This window comes from Equus caballus, chromosome 16 (assembly GCF_041296265.1).
Source record: "Equus caballus isolate H_3958 breed thoroughbred chromosome 16, TB-T2T, whole genome shotgun sequence".
NCBI classification, from domain to species: Eukaryota; Metazoa; Chordata; class Mammalia; order Perissodactyla; family Equidae; genus Equus; species Equus caballus.
The window spans coordinates 49,394,712-49,413,538 of record NC_091699.1 but is presented as its reverse complement, the minus strand read 5'-3'; the positions used below and the strand labels follow the sequence as shown (position 1 = coordinate 49,413,538).

General features: G+C 54.4%; 1 protein-coding gene across 1 annotated transcript; it reads left to right on the top strand.

Moving 5' to 3' along the window:
- The first annotated feature begins 3,169 nt into the window (after positions 1-3,169).
- P4HTM (prolyl 4-hydroxylase, transmembrane) lies at positions 3,170-18,746 on the top strand. The gene is made up of 9 exons (XM_001494654.7): positions 3,170-4,226; positions 4,446-4,527; positions 13,207-13,397; positions 14,246-14,342; positions 15,739-15,901; positions 16,478-16,663; positions 17,380-17,470; positions 17,678-17,801; positions 18,295-18,746. The coding sequence occupies exons 1-9, from the start codon at positions 3,897-3,899 to the stop codon at positions 18,513-18,515; spliced, it is 1,485 nt and encodes a 494-aa protein (XP_001494704.3). The 5' UTR covers positions 3,170-3,896; the 3' UTR covers positions 18,516-18,746.
- Positions 18,747-18,827: the final 81 nt, after the last annotated feature.

Genomic DNA, 18,827 nt, shown 5'->3' with positions numbered 1-18,827 from the left:
CGGTGTTTTCATGAATTTGCCATATATCTTTGTTTTCTTCAAAGAAAAAGTTGAGGCAATGTCATCTGCTCAAAGTTGAGTGGTTTATTCAAAATAAACTGAAATTTTCTGATTACAAAAGTGTGTGTAGAGTTGTTCTTCACAGGATCCAAGTAGTCTCCTGAGCGAATGCCCCAGGGACTTCTGGCCAGTGAGCACCAAATGAGGGCCTTCCTAGTGGTTGGCCCCCTCCAGATGGCTATAAGATCCCACTGCCCTGACTCTGCTCTGCTTTTCTTCCCTTTCTGGCTTTCTTGAGAGAGGGCACCTGTGGAAGAAAGTGGACTATCCTGGCAGTTTTGGCTCTCCTCTCCTTCCCTGGCTGCAGACTGAATCATTCCCCACTGCAAACAGATCCCAGGATTATAGTAGGGTACTGATTCAAATGCCCCACAGCCCCTGCTGAGGCCCTGAGCCCCTCATTTGGAAGACCTCTGGGTCCCTCTAAAGCAGATGTGGGAGCCTAGAGCCGTGGAGTATGGCAGGGGGGGTTATGGCTTCACAGAGACCCTGGGTTTACAAAGAGAGGACCCTAGACAGAAACTGAAGTGTTTGGAGTTTAATCCCAAGGGTTGAGGACAGGAAAGGAAGTTTGGGTTTTTGTTGAAGGGGTCCACATTTGTAGTGTCAGGAGTGGTAGCAACTTCAGTGATAGCTCAGGGGTGAAGGCTCCAGAGCCGTGGGCAGCATGCACAGAGCAGTCAAGGCCAGAGAGGCCTCAGGCACTGCCAGTCTGAACTCCACAGCTGCTCTACTGGGCACCTGGCGTACAATGGTGTGCAAAAGTTACACGGGCTTTTATCCTTCAAGAGCCTGCAGAACACGAGACACAGACTGAATTGGTCACTAGTGAATGTTTTCACAGAGGCAGCAAGACCAGAGGCTGAAGGGCCTGTGTACTGGGCTCTATTTTGGGCAGTGAGGACACAGCCATTGATCTTAGCTTGTTAGACCAGTCCCTGTCCCCACAAGACAATCACACTAACGGTCACTGAACACATACCCACTTAGTCCTCACAGCAGCCCTGTGAGGTGGGTGCTCTCATGGTCCACATTACATAGCTGTTCAAAATGAGAAGTAATTTGCCCAAGGTCACTGCTGCTAGTAAATGGCAAAACAAAACATGTTTGCTGTTAGAAAGTGGAAAGTCTGATTTTTATAATACAGATAGAACACAGCTCAGCACAAGGCCCCAGTTTGACTGTATCAGCAATCAAGGTTGGGACTGCCACCCCCATGAGGTGAGTCAGCTTGAGTGGTGAGAGGGCCATAGGTTTAAAAAGCCAAGAAACTAAGAGTTTATGACATGGTTGTGAAATTTCCACAGCCAAAGAGCAGGCAGAGCAGAAATAGGGGGTGAGGCAGTCCCCCAACCCCACCCCCGCTTGCCTTCGATTGTCTGGTTAGCAGTGAAGGAGCTGTGTGTATTAGTAGGAATAACTCAAATTAGATATAGGTAATAGAAATGTAGGAGAATGGAGTTCAGAAAGATAGTTTAAGGAATATGGGAATTTTGTGGTGATCTAATTATAGGTTTTATTTATTTATTTATTTATTTTTGAGGAAGATTAGCCCTGAGCTAACATCTGCCGCCAATCCCCCTCTTTTTGCTGAGGAAGACTGGCCCTGAGCTAACATCTGTGCCCATCTTCCTCTACTTTATATGTGGGATGCCTCCCACAGCATGGCTTGCCAAGCAGTGCCATGTCTGCACCTGGGTCCGAACCTTCGAACCCCGGGCCACTGAAGCCGAACGTGCACACTTAACCACTGGGCCGGCCCTAATTATATGTTTTAAAAGGCTAAGGAGTAAATGGTCTCAACATTGATTCATGGGTACCAGAAAACCACGATATCTTGGTAAAATTGTGACTCTTACTGGTTGGTATTTACATGTAAAAACAGGAGAGGGGCCGGCCCGGTGGTGCAGCGGTTAAGTGCGCACATTCCGCTTCGGCGGCCAGGGGTTCACAGGTTCTGATCCTGGGTGCGGACATGGCATGGCTTGGCAAAAGCCATGCTGTGGCAGGTGTCCCACGTATAAAGTGGAGGAGGATGGGCACAGATGTTAGCTCAGGGCCGGTCTTCCTCAGCAAAAAGAGGAGGATTGGCAGCAGTTAGCTCAGGGCTAATCTTCCTCAAAAAAAAAAAAACTTAGAAGATTCATATAATTTTGGAAAAATTTACTCGTTTTTGTTGTACTATTGTACTCAGAAATTGAGACACTTCTGACCTAACTAGAGTGGATAAAAGACAAACTGCAGGAAATGGGAACACTCCTAAATTGGTAATAGAACTTTCATCTATTTGAATCAGAAACATTTCTTCTGCAACCATTCCATTCTTTTGGAATTCATTTCAGGGAGAAGGCGCCAGGTCCTTGTTGCTTCCGTCTTTGCCTCTGTGCAAGGAGAGTCCAGGCTTGCCTGGTTGCCTGCAGAGCTGTCAGTTCCCATTCCATCTGAAGTGGGATGCTGGGCCACTGGTGTTTGGTCAGCATCCCAGCTTTGGCTGAGCCACAACAGCTCCCATTGCCACCTGCTCCCCTCTCCCCGCCTTGGAAACGTCCAGAACCTCTCCTTTCCTTGGGCAGTGTTTCTCTGTACTACCCTAAGGAGATTGACAAGATGGTCCCTGAGAGTGGCTAGATGAGTGGATGCACCCATGTGCTTGGATACTGGTGAAACCTGGCACTGTGTGTAGAATCTCGGAGAGAAGGAGGTGGGCCCGCCCTTGAAGCCCCTGGCCTGACCTACTGAAGAGACTGGAAAATGCAGACTCCACTTTTCTGGGAGGAAGTGGCGAGTGGGGGGATCTTAGGGTAAGGAGGAACCACCAGTGGGACCAGCCTCGATGGTGTTGCTCTTGTCTGCATGTCCACCTGGGGGGGTCAGCTTCTGCCCTGGGGCGTGTACATCTCTGCTTAAGGATAACCCAACCCTAGGAGAACAGGGAGCACAAAAATGCCCAGGCTTTGGCACTTGGCCACTGATATGTCCTCCCACCTCCATATTTGGCCATAATCTGAATTTAATTTTCCTCTGAGGCGATGTTGTCTCAATTATAGAAAAGTCCCTTTCTCGTCCTTCACATGTGCTAGCTTTGAGGCAAGGAATGTTCCTGTGCGTCAGAGCACCTGCTGCATTCCTGCGGGTTACCGGTAGGGATCTGATCTTCGTGGTGCCAGGGCTCCTCCAGGAAGCCCTCTCGGATCACCTCAGACTGGGTCCCACCATCTATGCGACCCTGCAGCATCAGGCAGCTTCCTCCTAAAGCCTGACTCCTGCAGACCTCTCCAGGAGGTCCAGACCGACAGCTCCACTGGTGTCAGTGCCGAAAGCCGTGGGCCCTACACCATCACATGCACAGTCATCGGCCTCCGCGGTGCCCCAAAACTGCCGCAGTATTGAGTCATCTTTTGGCACTGCCTCCTCCTTGCCGCCACCCCACTCTCGGGAGCGAGAAAACGCAGACCGTACTTTTCTGGGAGGAGGGAAGTGCGTCTTAACCAGGGAACGGAGAAACTACTAGTGGGGTTGTTTTTAATGGTGCTGCTCTTGTCTGCATCTACCTTGGTGGCGGGGGGGGTGGGGGGGGTCGGCTTCTATCTTGGGGAGTGTGCATCTCCGCCTGACGATAACCCACCTCTGGAAGAGAAACTCCAGTGTGGGCCGGGGTCCAAGGTGCAGAGGGACAGAGCGCGAGCGCGGGCAGCTCCTGGCGGACGCAGCATCCCCAAGCACCAACTCCTAGTGACCACGGCTCGCGCGGGCTCTGCGGCGGTTGTCCCGGCGACCGCGCGGCGCGCGGGCATCCCCGCGGCCCCTCCCCTGGGCGCGCGCGCGACCTGAGCGCCATGGCGGCGGCGGCAGGCCCGAGGCCTGAGGTCCCGAATCCGCAGTGGGCTACTCCTGAGCACGACCAGGCCCAAGCAGCGGCAGGGCTGGGCGACTGCGAGGACGCACCTGTCCGGCCGCTGTGCAAGCCCCGTGGCATCTGCTCACGCGCCTACTTCCTAGTGCTGATGGTGTTCGTGCACCTGTACCTGGGTAACGTACTGGCGCTGCTGCTCTTCGTACACTACAGCAACGGTGACGAGGGCAGCGACCCCAGGCCCCAGCGCCGCGCCCAGGGCCCCTCGCCCGCTCCAACCTTGGGTCCCCTCACCCGGCTGGAGGGCATCAAGGTGAGGACCCCCTGCCTCACTATGTTCCAGGCCCTGCACGACCAAGCCCGTGACGGCCGGCGCTCAGCCCAGGGCCGCCACGCTGCTCCCCGTGCCGCTCGGTGCCTGTCCCCGGCGCAACCCCTCACTCGCCTGCCGCCGCGCTCTGGGCCCGGGCGCCTTCCCCCTCTAGCGGCGCGGCCTGGCTCCTGAGCTGCCCGCTGTGCCCCCTTCCCTTAGGTGGGGCACGAGCGTAAGGTCCAGCTGGTCGCCGACAGGGATCACTTCATCCGAACCCTCAGCCTCAAGCCGCTGCTCTTCGGTAAGTCTGCTGGGCGCTCCTGGGAAGGGTCAGGGGCTGCGGTTCGGTTGGCCGCCTTGAGGCTCGTTTTGACCACGTGACTTGTGTTTTGAAAATGGCTGCTTCAAGGTAGCCCTTTCTTTTTCCACTCAGAGGTTTCCCAAAGTGAGGTACCTGCCCCCACCTCCATAGTAGGGTTACAGGGTGACCTTTTCACACTTCACTCTCTGACCCCTACCCTCTGTGGCTGATCCTTCCATCACAAGGCTGGGCAATGGTACCCTGAGACTAGTGTCTAAACATTTCACTGAAACTGTCTTTGGACATTCCCTACCATCATTAATTCCGTCACTTTCTAGAATGAGGGGAGGATGGGAGAGACTATAACCAGGTTCTAGCTAATCTCAGGACCTCTGAGGAGGAATCTCATTCCTAAAGTGGGGCCTGTGGTCTGATAAGAAGGAGGCTGTCCAAATGTGGATAAACTGGTGCCCCCAAACCTGCCGCACTGGGGCACCAGCCTTTGCTACCAGCACTCTGGGATTCTTAGCACGGAGTCTTGTGTACAGCTGTAGTAGACAAAGCTTTCCAGGGTAGTCTCAATTGGAACCAGCATCATAGCTCACATTTTCTGAGCTCTTGTTATGTTCTAGGCTTCATATGATCATTTCATTTAATTCTTACACCCCTCTGTGAGGCGGGCATAGAGCCCACCCTCAGGCTCGTGGATGAGAAAATGAGGCACAGAGAGCTGCAGTTGCTTGGCCAGGCTCATACAGCGGCTTCAGTTGTGAAGCTAGGATTAGAACCCAGGCAGTCTGCTTCTGGAGCCTGTACTCTAAAGCCAACGTGCAGCTGTGAGGACTCTGAAGTCCTTCAAAGACCACCAGTGTCAACAAGGTGGGGGTCTCCACACCCGTGACCTTGCCCAGGGTAGGTTTGCCCAGCCCAGCCCTGGACACCCGGTCTCAGTGACTCACTTATCTGCAGACCTGAGGCCTTTCCTTACTGCTGGGGATGGAGTGGGTAAGAGGCTTTTAAGGAGGGGGCTGGGGACCAAAGCAGAGTGTCTGAGCACATGCCATTACCCCTAGGGCAGAGGGTCCTGGTTGGGGATTATGCCTAGACTTGTGAGAAGGATTTCACTTGCAAGCTGTTTGAAGGGAAATAATTTATGATGTCAGTCCTGTTGTGAGAGGGGCCCTAAAAGGCTCTTACTACTATTATTATTAGTACTGCATAATGTTGAAGTTTGTGCCAAGCACTGTTTTAGGTGCTGGGAACACAACATTGAACAAAATAGAAAAAAATACACACACACACACACACACACACACAAATAACCACCTGAAGCTGACACTCAAGTGAAGAGACAGAGACGAAAAATAAACAAATAAATAAATATACATGTTGTGTCAGATGGTGATAAGTGAATGCAGACAAGAAAGGCAGAATTTCAACTGGGCTTGAAACTCTTTAATTAGGTGGCCAGTGTGAGCTTCCCTGAGAAAGATATTTGAGTCAAGACCTGTAGGAGCTGTGGAATCAAGCCAGGTGGCTGTCAGGAAAGGGGGATCCAGGCAAAGGGAACGACGCTCACCCCATCACTATTACACTGCTGTGAACAGACACATCTGAGGGGGGCGTGCGTTCTCGCATCAGCCCTCTGGGGACCTGTATATACTTAATTCAGACGTATGTTAGGTTAAGTGAGCCACGAGGCCATAAGCCCTGACCCTAACCCCCTAACATGCAACTTGTTGTGTCCAAATCCTACAAAGCAGAGAATGAGAAAGCCAGACCCGAAGTCACTAAGAGTAAATTATAGGAAGCAGAAGAGATTTGACAAAAGGTAAACTGGTTCTGGTTAAGCCATGAGCCGGGTCTCTGTTTCCTCAGACAAATTACAAAGGGCATGATTAGGAGAATTGGGCAGTTGCAGCGAGACCTTCCTGCTTCTGGTCCTCATTTCCTCCAAAACTCTTACATTACCTTTGAGTCTGTTGGTGGAAGATGTCCCAGGTTTTACCCAGAATGTCCTGGGGCTTGCTACCTGGTGAAATAGGTGAGACAAATAAAAAAGAGATCAGTGATTATAAGGCCACTTGTGAGGCAGAGGAACCACAGGGGAGAGGGGGTCCAAGAAGGGGCAGTTCCTGAGTGCTGTGGTGTTGGGTGAATCCAAAGAAGGAAGCCTCCTCCCAAGAAGGAGTATCTGTCTGTCTTCTGTGCCTGCCTGTCCATCCATCTGTTGCCCTAAAGAGGCAGGCATGGCTCAAGGAGAATGGGTTCTGCCACCTCTGTCCTGCTGCTCTTGGCTCCCAACCTGTGACCCACCAGCCTCAGGGATCTAAGATGCCAGGGCTCGAGGGGTGGGTGTTCAGGATGTAAGCTGGGGTGAGGAGACTGGGTTCTACCCCAAGGTGCCTCCCATCTCTGTGGAAGGGAATCCCACCGCTTCACAGGGAAGACCCCATGCAATCTCCAGTCTCCCCCTTTGAGGAACATTTCCTGTTTCCCACCTTTGTTCCGAAAGACATTTGGCAAGTGGGGCAAGTGGCCCCACCCTGTGGTCCTGGCAAATACCTGCTTGATTGTGGTAGGCATTTCCCAAGGACTTGGACCATCAGAAGTCAGCTGAGGACTTTGTCCCATTCTGTTCAGAAGGGACGTGCTCCAGTTCTGAGTCATGGTCATCTCGTGGGGACACTGCTTTCTTTTATGTGGCTCACATCTCCCTCTACCTCACCCCAACCACACTCATTCTGTTTTTAAACAGCAGATCATGTCTCATCACTCCCTCCCTTAAAAGTCTCCAGGATTTCCCTTTTGATTTCTAAGTCTTATTTGGTGCCCCAAGGCCCTCTTACCTCTCAGACCTAATCTCCTGCCGCCCCCAACTCCACTCCCTGCTGATTCTTGGACATCAAGCTCATTGCTGCCTTGGGGTCTTTGTATGTGTGGTTCCCTCCACCAGAAGTCTCAGACCTGGCTCTTCCCACAGAGGGTGCCTTCAGCCCCATCAGGCCTTTGCTTGGACATCCTCTCCTCAGAGACTTCTTGTGACCTCAAACTGGTCTTAGGAGGTTCCCAGGCCCTCTGTTACATCAGCCTGCTTGGTTTTCTTCTCAGCACTTAGCATCACTGGAAACTATCTTCTGTATTTATTTGTCATCTGTGCCTCTGCCCCTTAAAGGTGAGCTGCAGGTGCGGGAGGCCTGATTTGCTCTGGCTGTGGGTCCAGTGGCCAGAGTTGTGTCTCCTGCTGATAATTATTGGCCTGCCGGAGGGGCTTATGGGCACTTGCAGCCAGTCCAGCACCTGTCTGCTTGCCCAGAGTGGCCTCCACCACCACCCTGGGCAGGTGCCTCCTGATTCAGCACCTTCTTCAAGAGCAGCAGGGGGGCACTTCCAGTGGGCCAGCAAGAGTTTTAGTCCATTTTCTTAACTATTTAAGGTAGATGAGTAATTGACACCAGTACACAAAACAATCTATTTTAAAACCATAACTACTTATCATAGGATTTCCAGATGTATTCTTTTTCAGCTTAAGAAAACAATTAGGCAGCTACTTAAGACCACGGTGCTCTTGACAAACACCAGAAGCCCATAAGTAGGGAAAGAATTTTAGTGTGCATGTTAGTTCCGGGTTGTAAGCAGCTTAATGCAGTTTTCTGCACGGACCCCTCCCCACTCCCCTGCTGTTGCACAGGCCTGCTGCTTGGCCTCTGGAACTCAGTAAAGGTCAGGCAGATATAATTGAGTCTGTCTGGGACTTGACAAGTAGCATGCTGCCCAGGGTGAGCGTAGCGCAAGACTTTGTGCCTGCCCTGAGGCTCAGTTTGGGGTGCTGAGGCTTGTGAGCAGAAGCAGGGCATTAGCCAGGCTGTCATCCCAGGCCTGAGAAGGACAGAAAAGTGGTCTGGCCTTCCCAGCACACACAGCTGCCAGAGAGCCAGTCTGCCCCTTTGTCTAGGCAAAACACTACCAGCTCAGGAACGGGCCGCCCTAGCTGTGACCATTGAAGTGGGCTTCTGCACTGCTTGAGCCATTCCTGGGTGAACCTGGGGGCTTCTCTGAACTCTGGCCTGCAAATATCTGTGGAGGGCAATGCAAAGAGAGTTTTATGTGTGTCCAGGGGAGCACACAGTTTGCATGGCAATTGCAGAGGCTTTAGCTACAAATCCCAGGCGTGTCCTGCCTGTGTTAGCCTTTGTTTCGGGGGCTGGTAATGGTGCCACCTGCACGTGGCCGGCTGCAGATTTTGGTGACCCCGGCTCCAAGCATAGGCTGTGGTTAGCAGCAGCCAATGGCCCTAAACCTCCCCACTCAGAACATAGGTCCCAGCATGCCTTCCACGCAGGAGACTTTGAACACATGTGGCATCCAGCTGCAGCCAGTGTTGAAGAGTGGGTGCCAGCTCCGTGGGGGGCAGTGGGCCCACCTTCAGCACCTCTAGGTGAGCCCAGGGCACAGTCTGAGGGGCTGGAGGAAGATCCATTGCGCCAGGAGAGCCTAACCTTCACTGCTGAATGAGATCAGGGGTGGGTTGATGAGCCAGCCTCTAGAAGTATGCCCCATCCCCTCCACCTGGTGAATCAAACCCCCTTGTCTGATGCTCTTGGAATTAGGGTCCTAGAGAAGAGCTGTCCTCTTGGATGCCACCCTCCTTAGCAGATTTTTTGTTGTTGTTTAGCAATGTCCCATGCTTATTAAAGGAATTTTTGTGTATTTATTTTTTGATTGGCACCTTCTATGTGCCAAGCTCTTTTTTTTTTTTGAGGAAGATTAGCCCCCAGCTAACATCTGCTGCCAATCGCCAATCCTCCTCTTTTTGCTGAGGAAGACTGGCCCTGAGCTAACATCCATGCCTATTTTCCTCTACTTTATATGTGAGACACCTGCCACAGCATGGCTTGTCAAGTGGTGCCATGTCCGCATCCAGGATCTGAACCGGCGAACCCCAGGCCGCTGAAGCGGAACATGCGCACTTAACCACTGTGCCACTGGGTCGGCCCCTAAAGGAATTTATTTTTTAGCTTTAGCTAGGCACAGCATATGTGTATCCCCTCTTTCTTCGTTGCCTTAGCACCAAACCAGGAGCTGGAATGAAGGCACTCCCAAGGTGTAAGAGGTGCTGGACAGTAGGGGCTCACCAAAATTGCTGGTGCAGAGCCTGTCCAGGACTTCCTTGGATGAGTGGGCATCCTGCAACTCTCAGTCCCACAGCTGGCTTGTGGCACCAGGGGGAGGCACCAAGTGAGGCTCCCATGAGCTGGCAGTGGGGGAGGGAGGCCATCAGCACCAGTCCCTTTCGCTTTCCCCTTCTCCTTTACCCTTTTTGAGACAGACGGCTGCTGTGGGCAGTCTCTTTTCTTTCCCACCAAAGAGACCTGATCCCCCCCGGGAGTGATTTGAAAGGGTAGGGCGCTGCTTGTGGGGCCCAGGGCGGGCAAGACCAGCCTAGAAGCCATACAGAGACTCACGCTGGTGGTCCAGGTGGGAGCCTTTGGAGATGGCTGTGACCCAGAGGCCGTGGCCCCTGGCGAAGTGTCTGCAGTGCAGGATGGCTGGCCAGGGGTAGCTGTAGCAGGCCATGATGGATGCGCAGCTGGCCTGCACTGCCTCGCACAGGCTGCGGCATGGGTAGATGTCCCTGTTGGGGAAAGGGTCAGGGGCGGAGAGCGCTCAGGACTAGGGTTCGTGAACTCCAGGATGGAGCCTCTGGGTGCTCCTAACAGTGAGGCAAGGCCAGTAACTCCGAGGTTGCTGGGCATTGACACCCTGGTCACCTAGCAACAGCCCTGCAGCCTGGCTTTCTGTTTACTAGAATCTCAGCCCGCAGCCCTGCATCCCCCCTCCCAGTGCTTCTGTCATATATCCCCACCCTTCCTACTGTGGCCCAGACTTTTTCTTTCCAGCTTTCCCATGCACCTTCCCCTCCAGCTCAGGTGGACCTCTAGTGCCTGGGAGAGGGGTATGGAAGGGGCCCTGCACTCCAGGCCTTCACTCTTTGTCTTGGAGAGAGAAAGCAGGGCCCTCCGTCTTGTCCTGAAAGGCCTGCAGGACACTGCAGTTTCCGGCCAGGGCTGAGGTTGGCAGAATGCAGGGCCTGATCCTCGAGTTCTGAAAGAGCCCATTTTTGCTCCTACTGTCATGGTCACCCTGAGGCTCTGGGAAGGGTCCTCACTCTGCAAAGAAGGAACTGAGGGAACTGTTGTTCACGTGATAAGTTAGGCTGGGGAAGAGGAATCAGCCTTGTGATCTCTGGACTCTCTGGGAGAAAAGGCCACCAGATGATCCTTAGCTCCGTCTTTGTCCAGGATCCCTCGGGCAGACAGAGTTTCCACACCACACTGGAGAGGGGCTCCCAGCTCCCCAGCCTAAAGCAACTTGCCCACTTGCCCTATCTTGACATTTAAGAGCCCTTGCTGATCTATGGGTCTAGACAAAGAGTGCTCACTATTGGCAGTCCCCGGTCTGTGTCTCCTTTGTCCCAGGAACAGCATGACAAAACAGTCCTTCCTCTTCCTCCTCGCGCCTGTCAGCACCCAGCAATGGTTAGTGAAGAGCTGCCAAAACCTGCCCTGGTTGAGGAGAGGCCTCCTGCCCTCACCTGGGAGCTCACCTGCGAGCCCCTGCCCTACTTGTCGAAGCACACAGGGGCAAAGAGGGAGCAGAGGAGGAGGCGGGCATCAGGGTGGCACTCCCTGGCCAGCAGGTGTAACCAGCTGACTGACTACTGGCTGGCTTCTGCTACTGTGTCATGGTCCAGGAAGTCGGGCAGCTGCATCTCTGTGTAGCCAATGTCGTGGCACATCGCCATGGCTTGGGGAATGGGCCCCATCATCACCACATAGCACTACCAAGTGCCACTAGCAGTCACAGCCCTCATCACCTGCTTTCTCCCTTGGTCTTTTTTTTTTTTTGAGGATGATTAGCCCTGAGCTAACATCCATGCCCATCTTCCTCTACTTTATACATGGGACACCTACAACAGCATGGCTTTTGCCAAGCGGTGCCATGTCCGCACTCGGGATCCGAACTGGCGAACTCCGGGCCGTCAAGAAGCGGAACATGCGCACTTAACCGTTGCGCCACCAGGCCGGCCCCCTCTGCCTTGGTCTTAATGGGTGAGGTTGAGGGCTTTATAGAGCTGTACCCACACCCCAGAAGCTGAGGTTTGCCCAGCTCCCAGGTGCTTAGACCCACCTGGGTAGGCCAGCATGCATTTGATTAGCACACAGAGGGACACTGTAGAGGTTGGTGGCATCTCCTTTGGGCCTGTGGATTACCGGCACCTAATAAACTGAAGAAACCTGGGCCTGTGTTTTCTTTTCTTTTTCTGGTTTACTTTTCTTGTTTATTTGGTTTTTAAGCCATCATGAGGTGACTCTGCTGATTAGCAATTTGTTCTAACGCATTGTCCAACAGCGCCGTCCCCCAGTGGATGGTGCACACCCTTTCTGGGTTTGCCAGGTTGCAGGGTCAAGCAGGCCTGTCCTCACTGTCATCATATCTCGGTCACCTGCCCATGAAAGCTGAATCCAATCATGGATTTTGGAGTACAACAGCCTGGGTGGCCCTGGGCAAGTTGCTGATGTGTTTGTGCTTGGGGTTCCTCATGCATAAGAAAGGAGCATTAGTGGGCCTGGCTTTCTAGGATGAGTATATGGATGAAGGAGTTGATGACATGCTTAGGGCTGGACACAGTCTGTGCTACCTAAGTGTGATCTGCTGTGATTACTATTAAAAACTGCTCCAATCCTGGCTCTGAATGGCCACTTTCCTTCCTCTTTGCAATGACTGGAACTTCATGCTGGCAGTATAACCCAGAGAAGTGGCAGGAGTTAGGGGTCACAGTGGCAGCATGGCCCTTCCTCCAATCAGTTCCTTTGTGGGCCTCATGTCCCCTGTCTAAGGAAGTCCTCTCTCCCAGAAACAAGAGAATGAAGCAGGGATCAGATTCCTGTCCTGGAAGTGCCTAGGGCCACTGGGATGTGGGCTCCCCAAGTGCGAGGCTCACATTCCATCTCCACCAACTGGCTTGTGGAGCTGGGGTGGGGGCTTCCAGCCACTGGAGGCAAGCCCCAGGCCTCACTGGCCTTTACTTGGGTTTAGAGGCCTGGAATAAGCATTCCCAAAGCAAAGGACACTTGGGGCATCTTCTCAGAGCATCTGCCAAAACCCTGCCCACTTGTGCAGGAGAGTGGAGGGCAAGGGCTGGCCTGGAACACTGAATATCTTGCATTTTGTTCATTTTTATTTGAACAGTGCTGAAGAGCAAAAATGAAAGCAAAAAGCAGCCATCATCCCCCCGCTTTTTAAATATATACCCAGTAAGAAGTGGAGGCCAACCCTCTGCCCTTCAGATCTACCCCCTGGGCTTCAGTCCCACCCCAGAGTGGGTTAGCTTATACCCAGCTTAGCTCTGACTCACCTCCCAGGCCTCCCTTGAAAAATATGTGCTCTCAGCATCAAAGAGAGAGGCCTCATATTCCAGGCACTGGCCAGTCTTTGCAGGACAACTCAACCTTGGGGTCAGAGTCCAGAGCAGATGTAAAGGCGTATGTGAAGTCCTCCTGACGTGGTGACCACCAGGGGACAGGGAGTACCCCAGGAACTCTGCAGAGAGGAAGGTACTGGGTGCATCAGTGCCTTGGCTCAGTCCTTGGCCTCACCCACCTCCTCTTCTGGCAGAAATCCCTGGCTTCCTGAGTGATGAGGAGTGTCGGCTCATCATCCACCTGGCACAGATGAAGGGGTTACAGCGCAGCCAGATCCTGCCCACTGAAGAGTACGAGGAGGCAATGGGCACAATGCAGGTCAGCCAGCTGGACCTCTTCCGGCTGCTGGACCAGAACCGCGATGGTCGCCTGCAGCTCCGTGAGGTTGGGATCCTAGGTTCTGGGAGTGGCCAGCATTGTCTTTCTGATGGCCAGGTCACTTGTCCTGCTCAGCCCTGGCCCCAAGAGTCAGATGTTACCTCAGATCACTTTGGGCATGCCCAGGCCCAGGGTGCCCTTTCTTCCCTGGAGAGCCTCTTGCTGCCCTGGGAAACCCAGAGGATAGCAGGAGAAGCCACCTGGGGGTGATAGCATTTATTGCCACAGTTCCCAGGTAGTGTGCCGTCTGTGGTCTGGATTCCTTGATGCCATGGTCGGAAGTCCCCAGAACTCATGGTGGATGGGGTAGCAGCTCTGATGTGGCCAGAAGTCTGCATCTCTCTCTGCATGTCCCTTACACCCAGGCTTCTGAGAGAGGTCTTGGTGGGGTGTGGAGTCCCTCGTGTATACAGAGCGCCCCACTGAGCCTGGTCTTCCTGAGGGGCTGATGGTCATGCCCTGGCTAGGCCTGCCCCTGGTGCCTGTTCCCTCTTTGAATCCAGGCCTTGGCCTCCCCCACCTCACTTAGGGTATCTGAGTGGGACACAGGCCTATCCTTCACTCTGCCTCCTACCAGCCCACAGTGCTCCCCATGGAGGCCATAGTCTCAGCAAAGCTGGGAATTCCCATGGCCCTCAGGTCTCTTGACTATCTTCCTGGTCTCCTCCCCAGAGCCTCTGGGCTACTCTGCCTATCCTCACTTCAGCTCAGGGACCTCAGGCTCTGTCCTGTGTCCTCGCCCATGCCCTGTCACCTGCACCCTTAGCCCTACAGCCAGAACTTGGCAGCTGTCTGCACTTTGGTGGTTCTCCATCATTGGGGCCACCTCACTGAGGGACCATCTTGTGCTTTAGGTCCTGGCCCAGACTCGCCTGGGAAATGGACGGTGGATGACTCCAGAGAACATTCAGGAGATGTACTCTGCAATCAAGGCTGACCCTGATGGTGATGGTAAGCTCATACCTCACCACAGTTCTGTCCCTGTGAGCCTCCTTCCCCTATAGCCAGATAGCCTCTATGCCTAGCTTCTGGAGCAGCCATAGATGAGGAGGTGAGGATCCAGCCTTGCCCTCACCCCTAGGAAGTAGGCGACAGTCAGACCCTCCCATTCCCCTTGGTGACAGTCTAGAGGACAGTTCTTGGACACCCTTTTGACCTCATCAGGCAGAGGCTGGGGTAAGGTAGGGTTGCTGGCCGGCAGAGGGCAGAGGGGGTAGAGCAGGAGCAAAGGGACAGTGAGGCCAGCTTGAGTTTGGCTGTTCACCCTGATCCATCCACCTCTCCAGCTGGGCATGGGGTCCACCCCAGCAGACAACCTCACTAGTCTAACCAGTGTCTCCTTTGCCTTTCTCTTCGCCACCTGGAGCATGCCAACTGCTGGGGGCAGATGTGGGCAGGGGACTTCCCTTTGGTAAAAATCCCCAGATTTCTGAGGTGTAGTCACCACCCTCATGCCCAAGTTCTGGACCAACTGAGGAAGATAATAACAGTCAAATAGGACTTCGAAGAATGGCCTTGTGGTTCGTGAACCCAGAGTGAAGAATCTGGCTGGGACCTGTGGGAGGGGCATCATGCTGCTACTGCCCCATACAGAGCTGGTGACAGGCTCACAGCCCTTGAGTGTCCCCCTCAGAGAAATCTGGGCCAAAGGGTGGAAGGTGTCTCCTTGGGTCAGCCAGGATAACACGGAGCAAAGACACCAGCCACTCTTCCAGAACCCCAAGAGGCTGGAGCCCCTGCTTTTGGGTTGGCCAGGAACAGGGAGAGAGTGTTCTCATTTGAGAGAGTGGCCTGGCTTTCTTTGCTGAGGTAGACTGATAACCCAGCAGGCAGGACTGGCCAGGTATATTTCACCCAGGATGGGACCTGAGGTCATGAGGGAACTGCCAGGGATTGGCCCCAGCTTACACCCTGCAGCGTGGAAGGCTCTGTACAAAACTGAGCATTGACTGCTCTCTTTCTTCACCCTCTATAGGGCTGGAGGGTGGCCACCATGCTCTATAGGGCCAGGCTTGAGGGCCAGGACTAGTCCTTGGCCTACAGTCCTGGCCATATAGCTCAAGCTTACTTTGGAGATCCTGCTCTGGCCAATCTACCAGGGGTTGGGCTCCTTCCTTTTGGGGGCCAAATCAGGGCTCAAACTGAGGCACTGAACTTCTCTGGGTCTTCCAGTAAGGGCTTGATGTGAAAGAAGCCAGGTTCATCTGACCCAAGAGTCGAGGTTGGGGGACAGGTGCACGTGGCATCCCAGCTCCTGAGGCCAGGGGTAAGTAGGAAGGTGCAGGTAGGTAGGCAGGTGGCCTCCCCCCAGAGGCTTGGTGGGCACTGATGCTGGGTCCCTGTGCAGGAGTGCTGAGCCCACAGGAGTTCTCCGACATGGACCTTCGGGACTTCCACAAGTACATGAGGAGCCACAAGGCAGAGGCCAGCGAGCTAGTGCGGAACAGCCACCATACGTGGCTCTACCAGGGTGAAGGTGCCCACCATGTCATGCGTGCCATCCGCCAGAGGTGAGCACCTGAGGCTGTCCTCCCTGGTGCAGGAGGAGAAGACTGTGCAGAGCCCCCACAGAAGTCCTTGGCTGGGGCCAAGAGGACAGAACTGATTAGCCAAGTCAAGATTAAGTTCCACCTGTTAGACCAGGATTGGGATGCACTGAACGATAGGCAATTAACAAAGGCAAATTAGCCCTAATTGTCGGCAAACAGTATACATTTGGGATTAGAAACAGATGGAATGTTTGTTTTCTGCTAGAGAAATGAGCCCTTATCTCTGTCCACAGGATCCCCTGCCCCTGAGTAGCCAGGGGTTTGAGATAAACAGCCTCCTTCCTAGGGGGATTGCCACCCCCAGCTTAGTGGAAATCTCATCTTTCTGGCCCAGTGGGTGTCTCTGGCATCCAGGGAGAAGGCTCATCATGACTAGCCCCTCCCTGCTTCTACTGGCCAGGCTGGGGGGACTTGAGGGGCTTCCAGGGGAGGTGGGCAAGGGTGGAGCTTGTGGCAAGCCCAGGGTCCACCTTGGCCGGCTCCTTCAGGGTGCCACCTTGTATGGGGCTGCCCATCCGAATGCCCACTGCTTACCAGGGTGCTACGCCTCACCCGCCTGTCACCTGAGATCGTGGAGCTCAGCGAGCCACTGCAGGTTGTGCGGTATGGCGAGGGAGGCCACTACCATGCCCATGTGGACAGCGGACCCGTGTACCCAGAGACTGTCTGCTCCCATACCAAGCTGGTAGCCAACGAGTCTGTACCCTTCGAAACCTCCTGCCGGCAAGTACCTGTCACCTGGGGGCTGCCTTCAACTCCCAGACCAAGCACCACTTTGACACAAGCACAGTCCTGCCCTGTGGGTATGCCCCTTGGCATGGGGCCAGGAGAGCATCGGGTCATCCTGGTCAAGGATACCCCTATTACTCTCTCCAAGATTGTTTACCAAGTGGCAGGAAAGGGATGGCCATCTTGTCTCAGTGGCCAGACTGAGGTACCCACAGACACTGAAACAAGGGGCAAGGCTGGACCCCCAGCTCTTTCTGCCCCCTCCCCTGGATGTTGATTCTGCCTCCACTGCTGGATGCGTCAGCTTCTGCCTTTGAAGCTGTGTCTGCCTCCCCTGCCAAGGCACAGAGGCAGGTCTCTCTTCTTCACGTAGCTGCTCTGGCTCGGCCCCTTCTAGGCGCAACCAGCCCTTCTGCATGATCTTGCTGCTTCTGTTAGCCTACTTTCCCAGCTGGCTTTTGGTCAGGGCCTTGTAATTTAACTAAGTGCACCTGTGATTTTGGCCACAAAAAACACTGTGACACAAAAAGAGACTGGGTTTGTGGGAAGAAGAATGCACTAGGGACACCTTGGCACTGACCTGCCCTGTAGTCACGGATCCTGGCCTGCCCCTCTGGCCCTTGGAAACCTGGGCAGCTTATCCTGCCCACAGATAAGCCCCCTGGGTGACCACAGCTAGGGACCTGCTCAATCGCCCTCCTGCCTTACAGCTATATGACAGTGCTGTTTTATTTGAACAACGTCACTGGTGGGGGAGAGACTGTCTTTCCTGTAGCAGACAACAGAACCTACGATGAAATGGTAAGGGCCAATAGGTCTGTTACTCTGGTGGGATGGCAGGGCCTTGGGCAAACGTAGTACATACCCCTCCAGACCTGGGATGAGGGCCCAAGTGGACCCCTGGGTACCTCTGACTGGTTTCCCTCTGGCTACCTTTGGCTGCCTGGCCTTGGCTCCTGGCCACACAGTGGGGGCAGCTTGAAAACCCCACCACCCTGATGTCCACAGAGTCTGATTCAGGATGACGTTGACCTCCGTGACACTCGGAGGCACTGTGACAAGGGAAACCTGCGTGTCAAGCCTCGGCAGGGCACAGCCGTCTTCTGGTACAATTACCTGCCTGATGGGCAAGGTGAGTGCCTTGGGCCAGGCCAGGCGTGCTTTGAGGGAAGGTTCTCTTTACCCAGCACCGATTGCCACCCTAGTGGGCTGTTTCTGGCTGCCCTGCAAATGGTTTTCTGCTCCTAGTGCCTCCCAGAAACCATTCTCAGTGGTTTCCAAGGCCTGCACTTGTGCAGCCTCCTAGGTTATCTTAACCCCTGTGATTCCCTGATCCCCAAGCCTTCCAGCTCACTGGGGCTGGGGACACATGTCCCTCACCAATCCAGGCTGGGAAGGGCTATAGACAGGCCTGGCAGCAAGCTGGTTTGAGGGTCAGTGGTGCTGACAAGGCATTAGTTGGGGAGAGATGCTGAGCCCCCAAGGAGGCCTTGGGGCCAGATGTTTGCCGCTGCAGGAGCGCACAGCTAGGTCCACCCTTGCCATGCCCTTGGGCTGTATGAAGCCAAGCCCAGCCTAGACTCCCTCCAGTCCTCTCCCTTGTTCACATCATCCTCTTCTCCTAGGTTGGGTGGGCGACGTGGATGACTACTCGCTGCACGGTGGCTGCCTGGTCACGCGCGGCACTAAGTGGATCGCCAACAACTGGATCAATGTGGACCCCAGCAGGGCGCGGCAGGCGCTCTTCCAGCAGGAGATGGCGCGCCTGGCCCGCGAAGGTGGCACCGACTCACAACCGGAATGGGCCCTGGACCGGGCCTACCGCGACGCGCGCGTCGAGCTCTGAGGGGAGTGTCGGCCCCGACCTCCAGCTGCAGATTGCCCGCTGCCCAAGGTCGGGGGCCCTACCGTCCCCCTTGTCCAGCTGCAGGCCAAAGGCCTGGCCGATGTTTTGCCCCATCCCCGTCTCCAGCCGCGATTAGGGCGCAGTTCATATATTCATGTTATTTAATGTGTAAAGATACCCATGCTGCCCCATCAAATAAAACTACACGGCTTTGAGCCGCTGGGCCGGAAAGCTCCCGGTTGGCGGGAGATAAACTGGGCCAGGCAGAGCGGGCCGCCGCCAGGAGCAGGCTGCGAGAGTCACGTGAGGGGG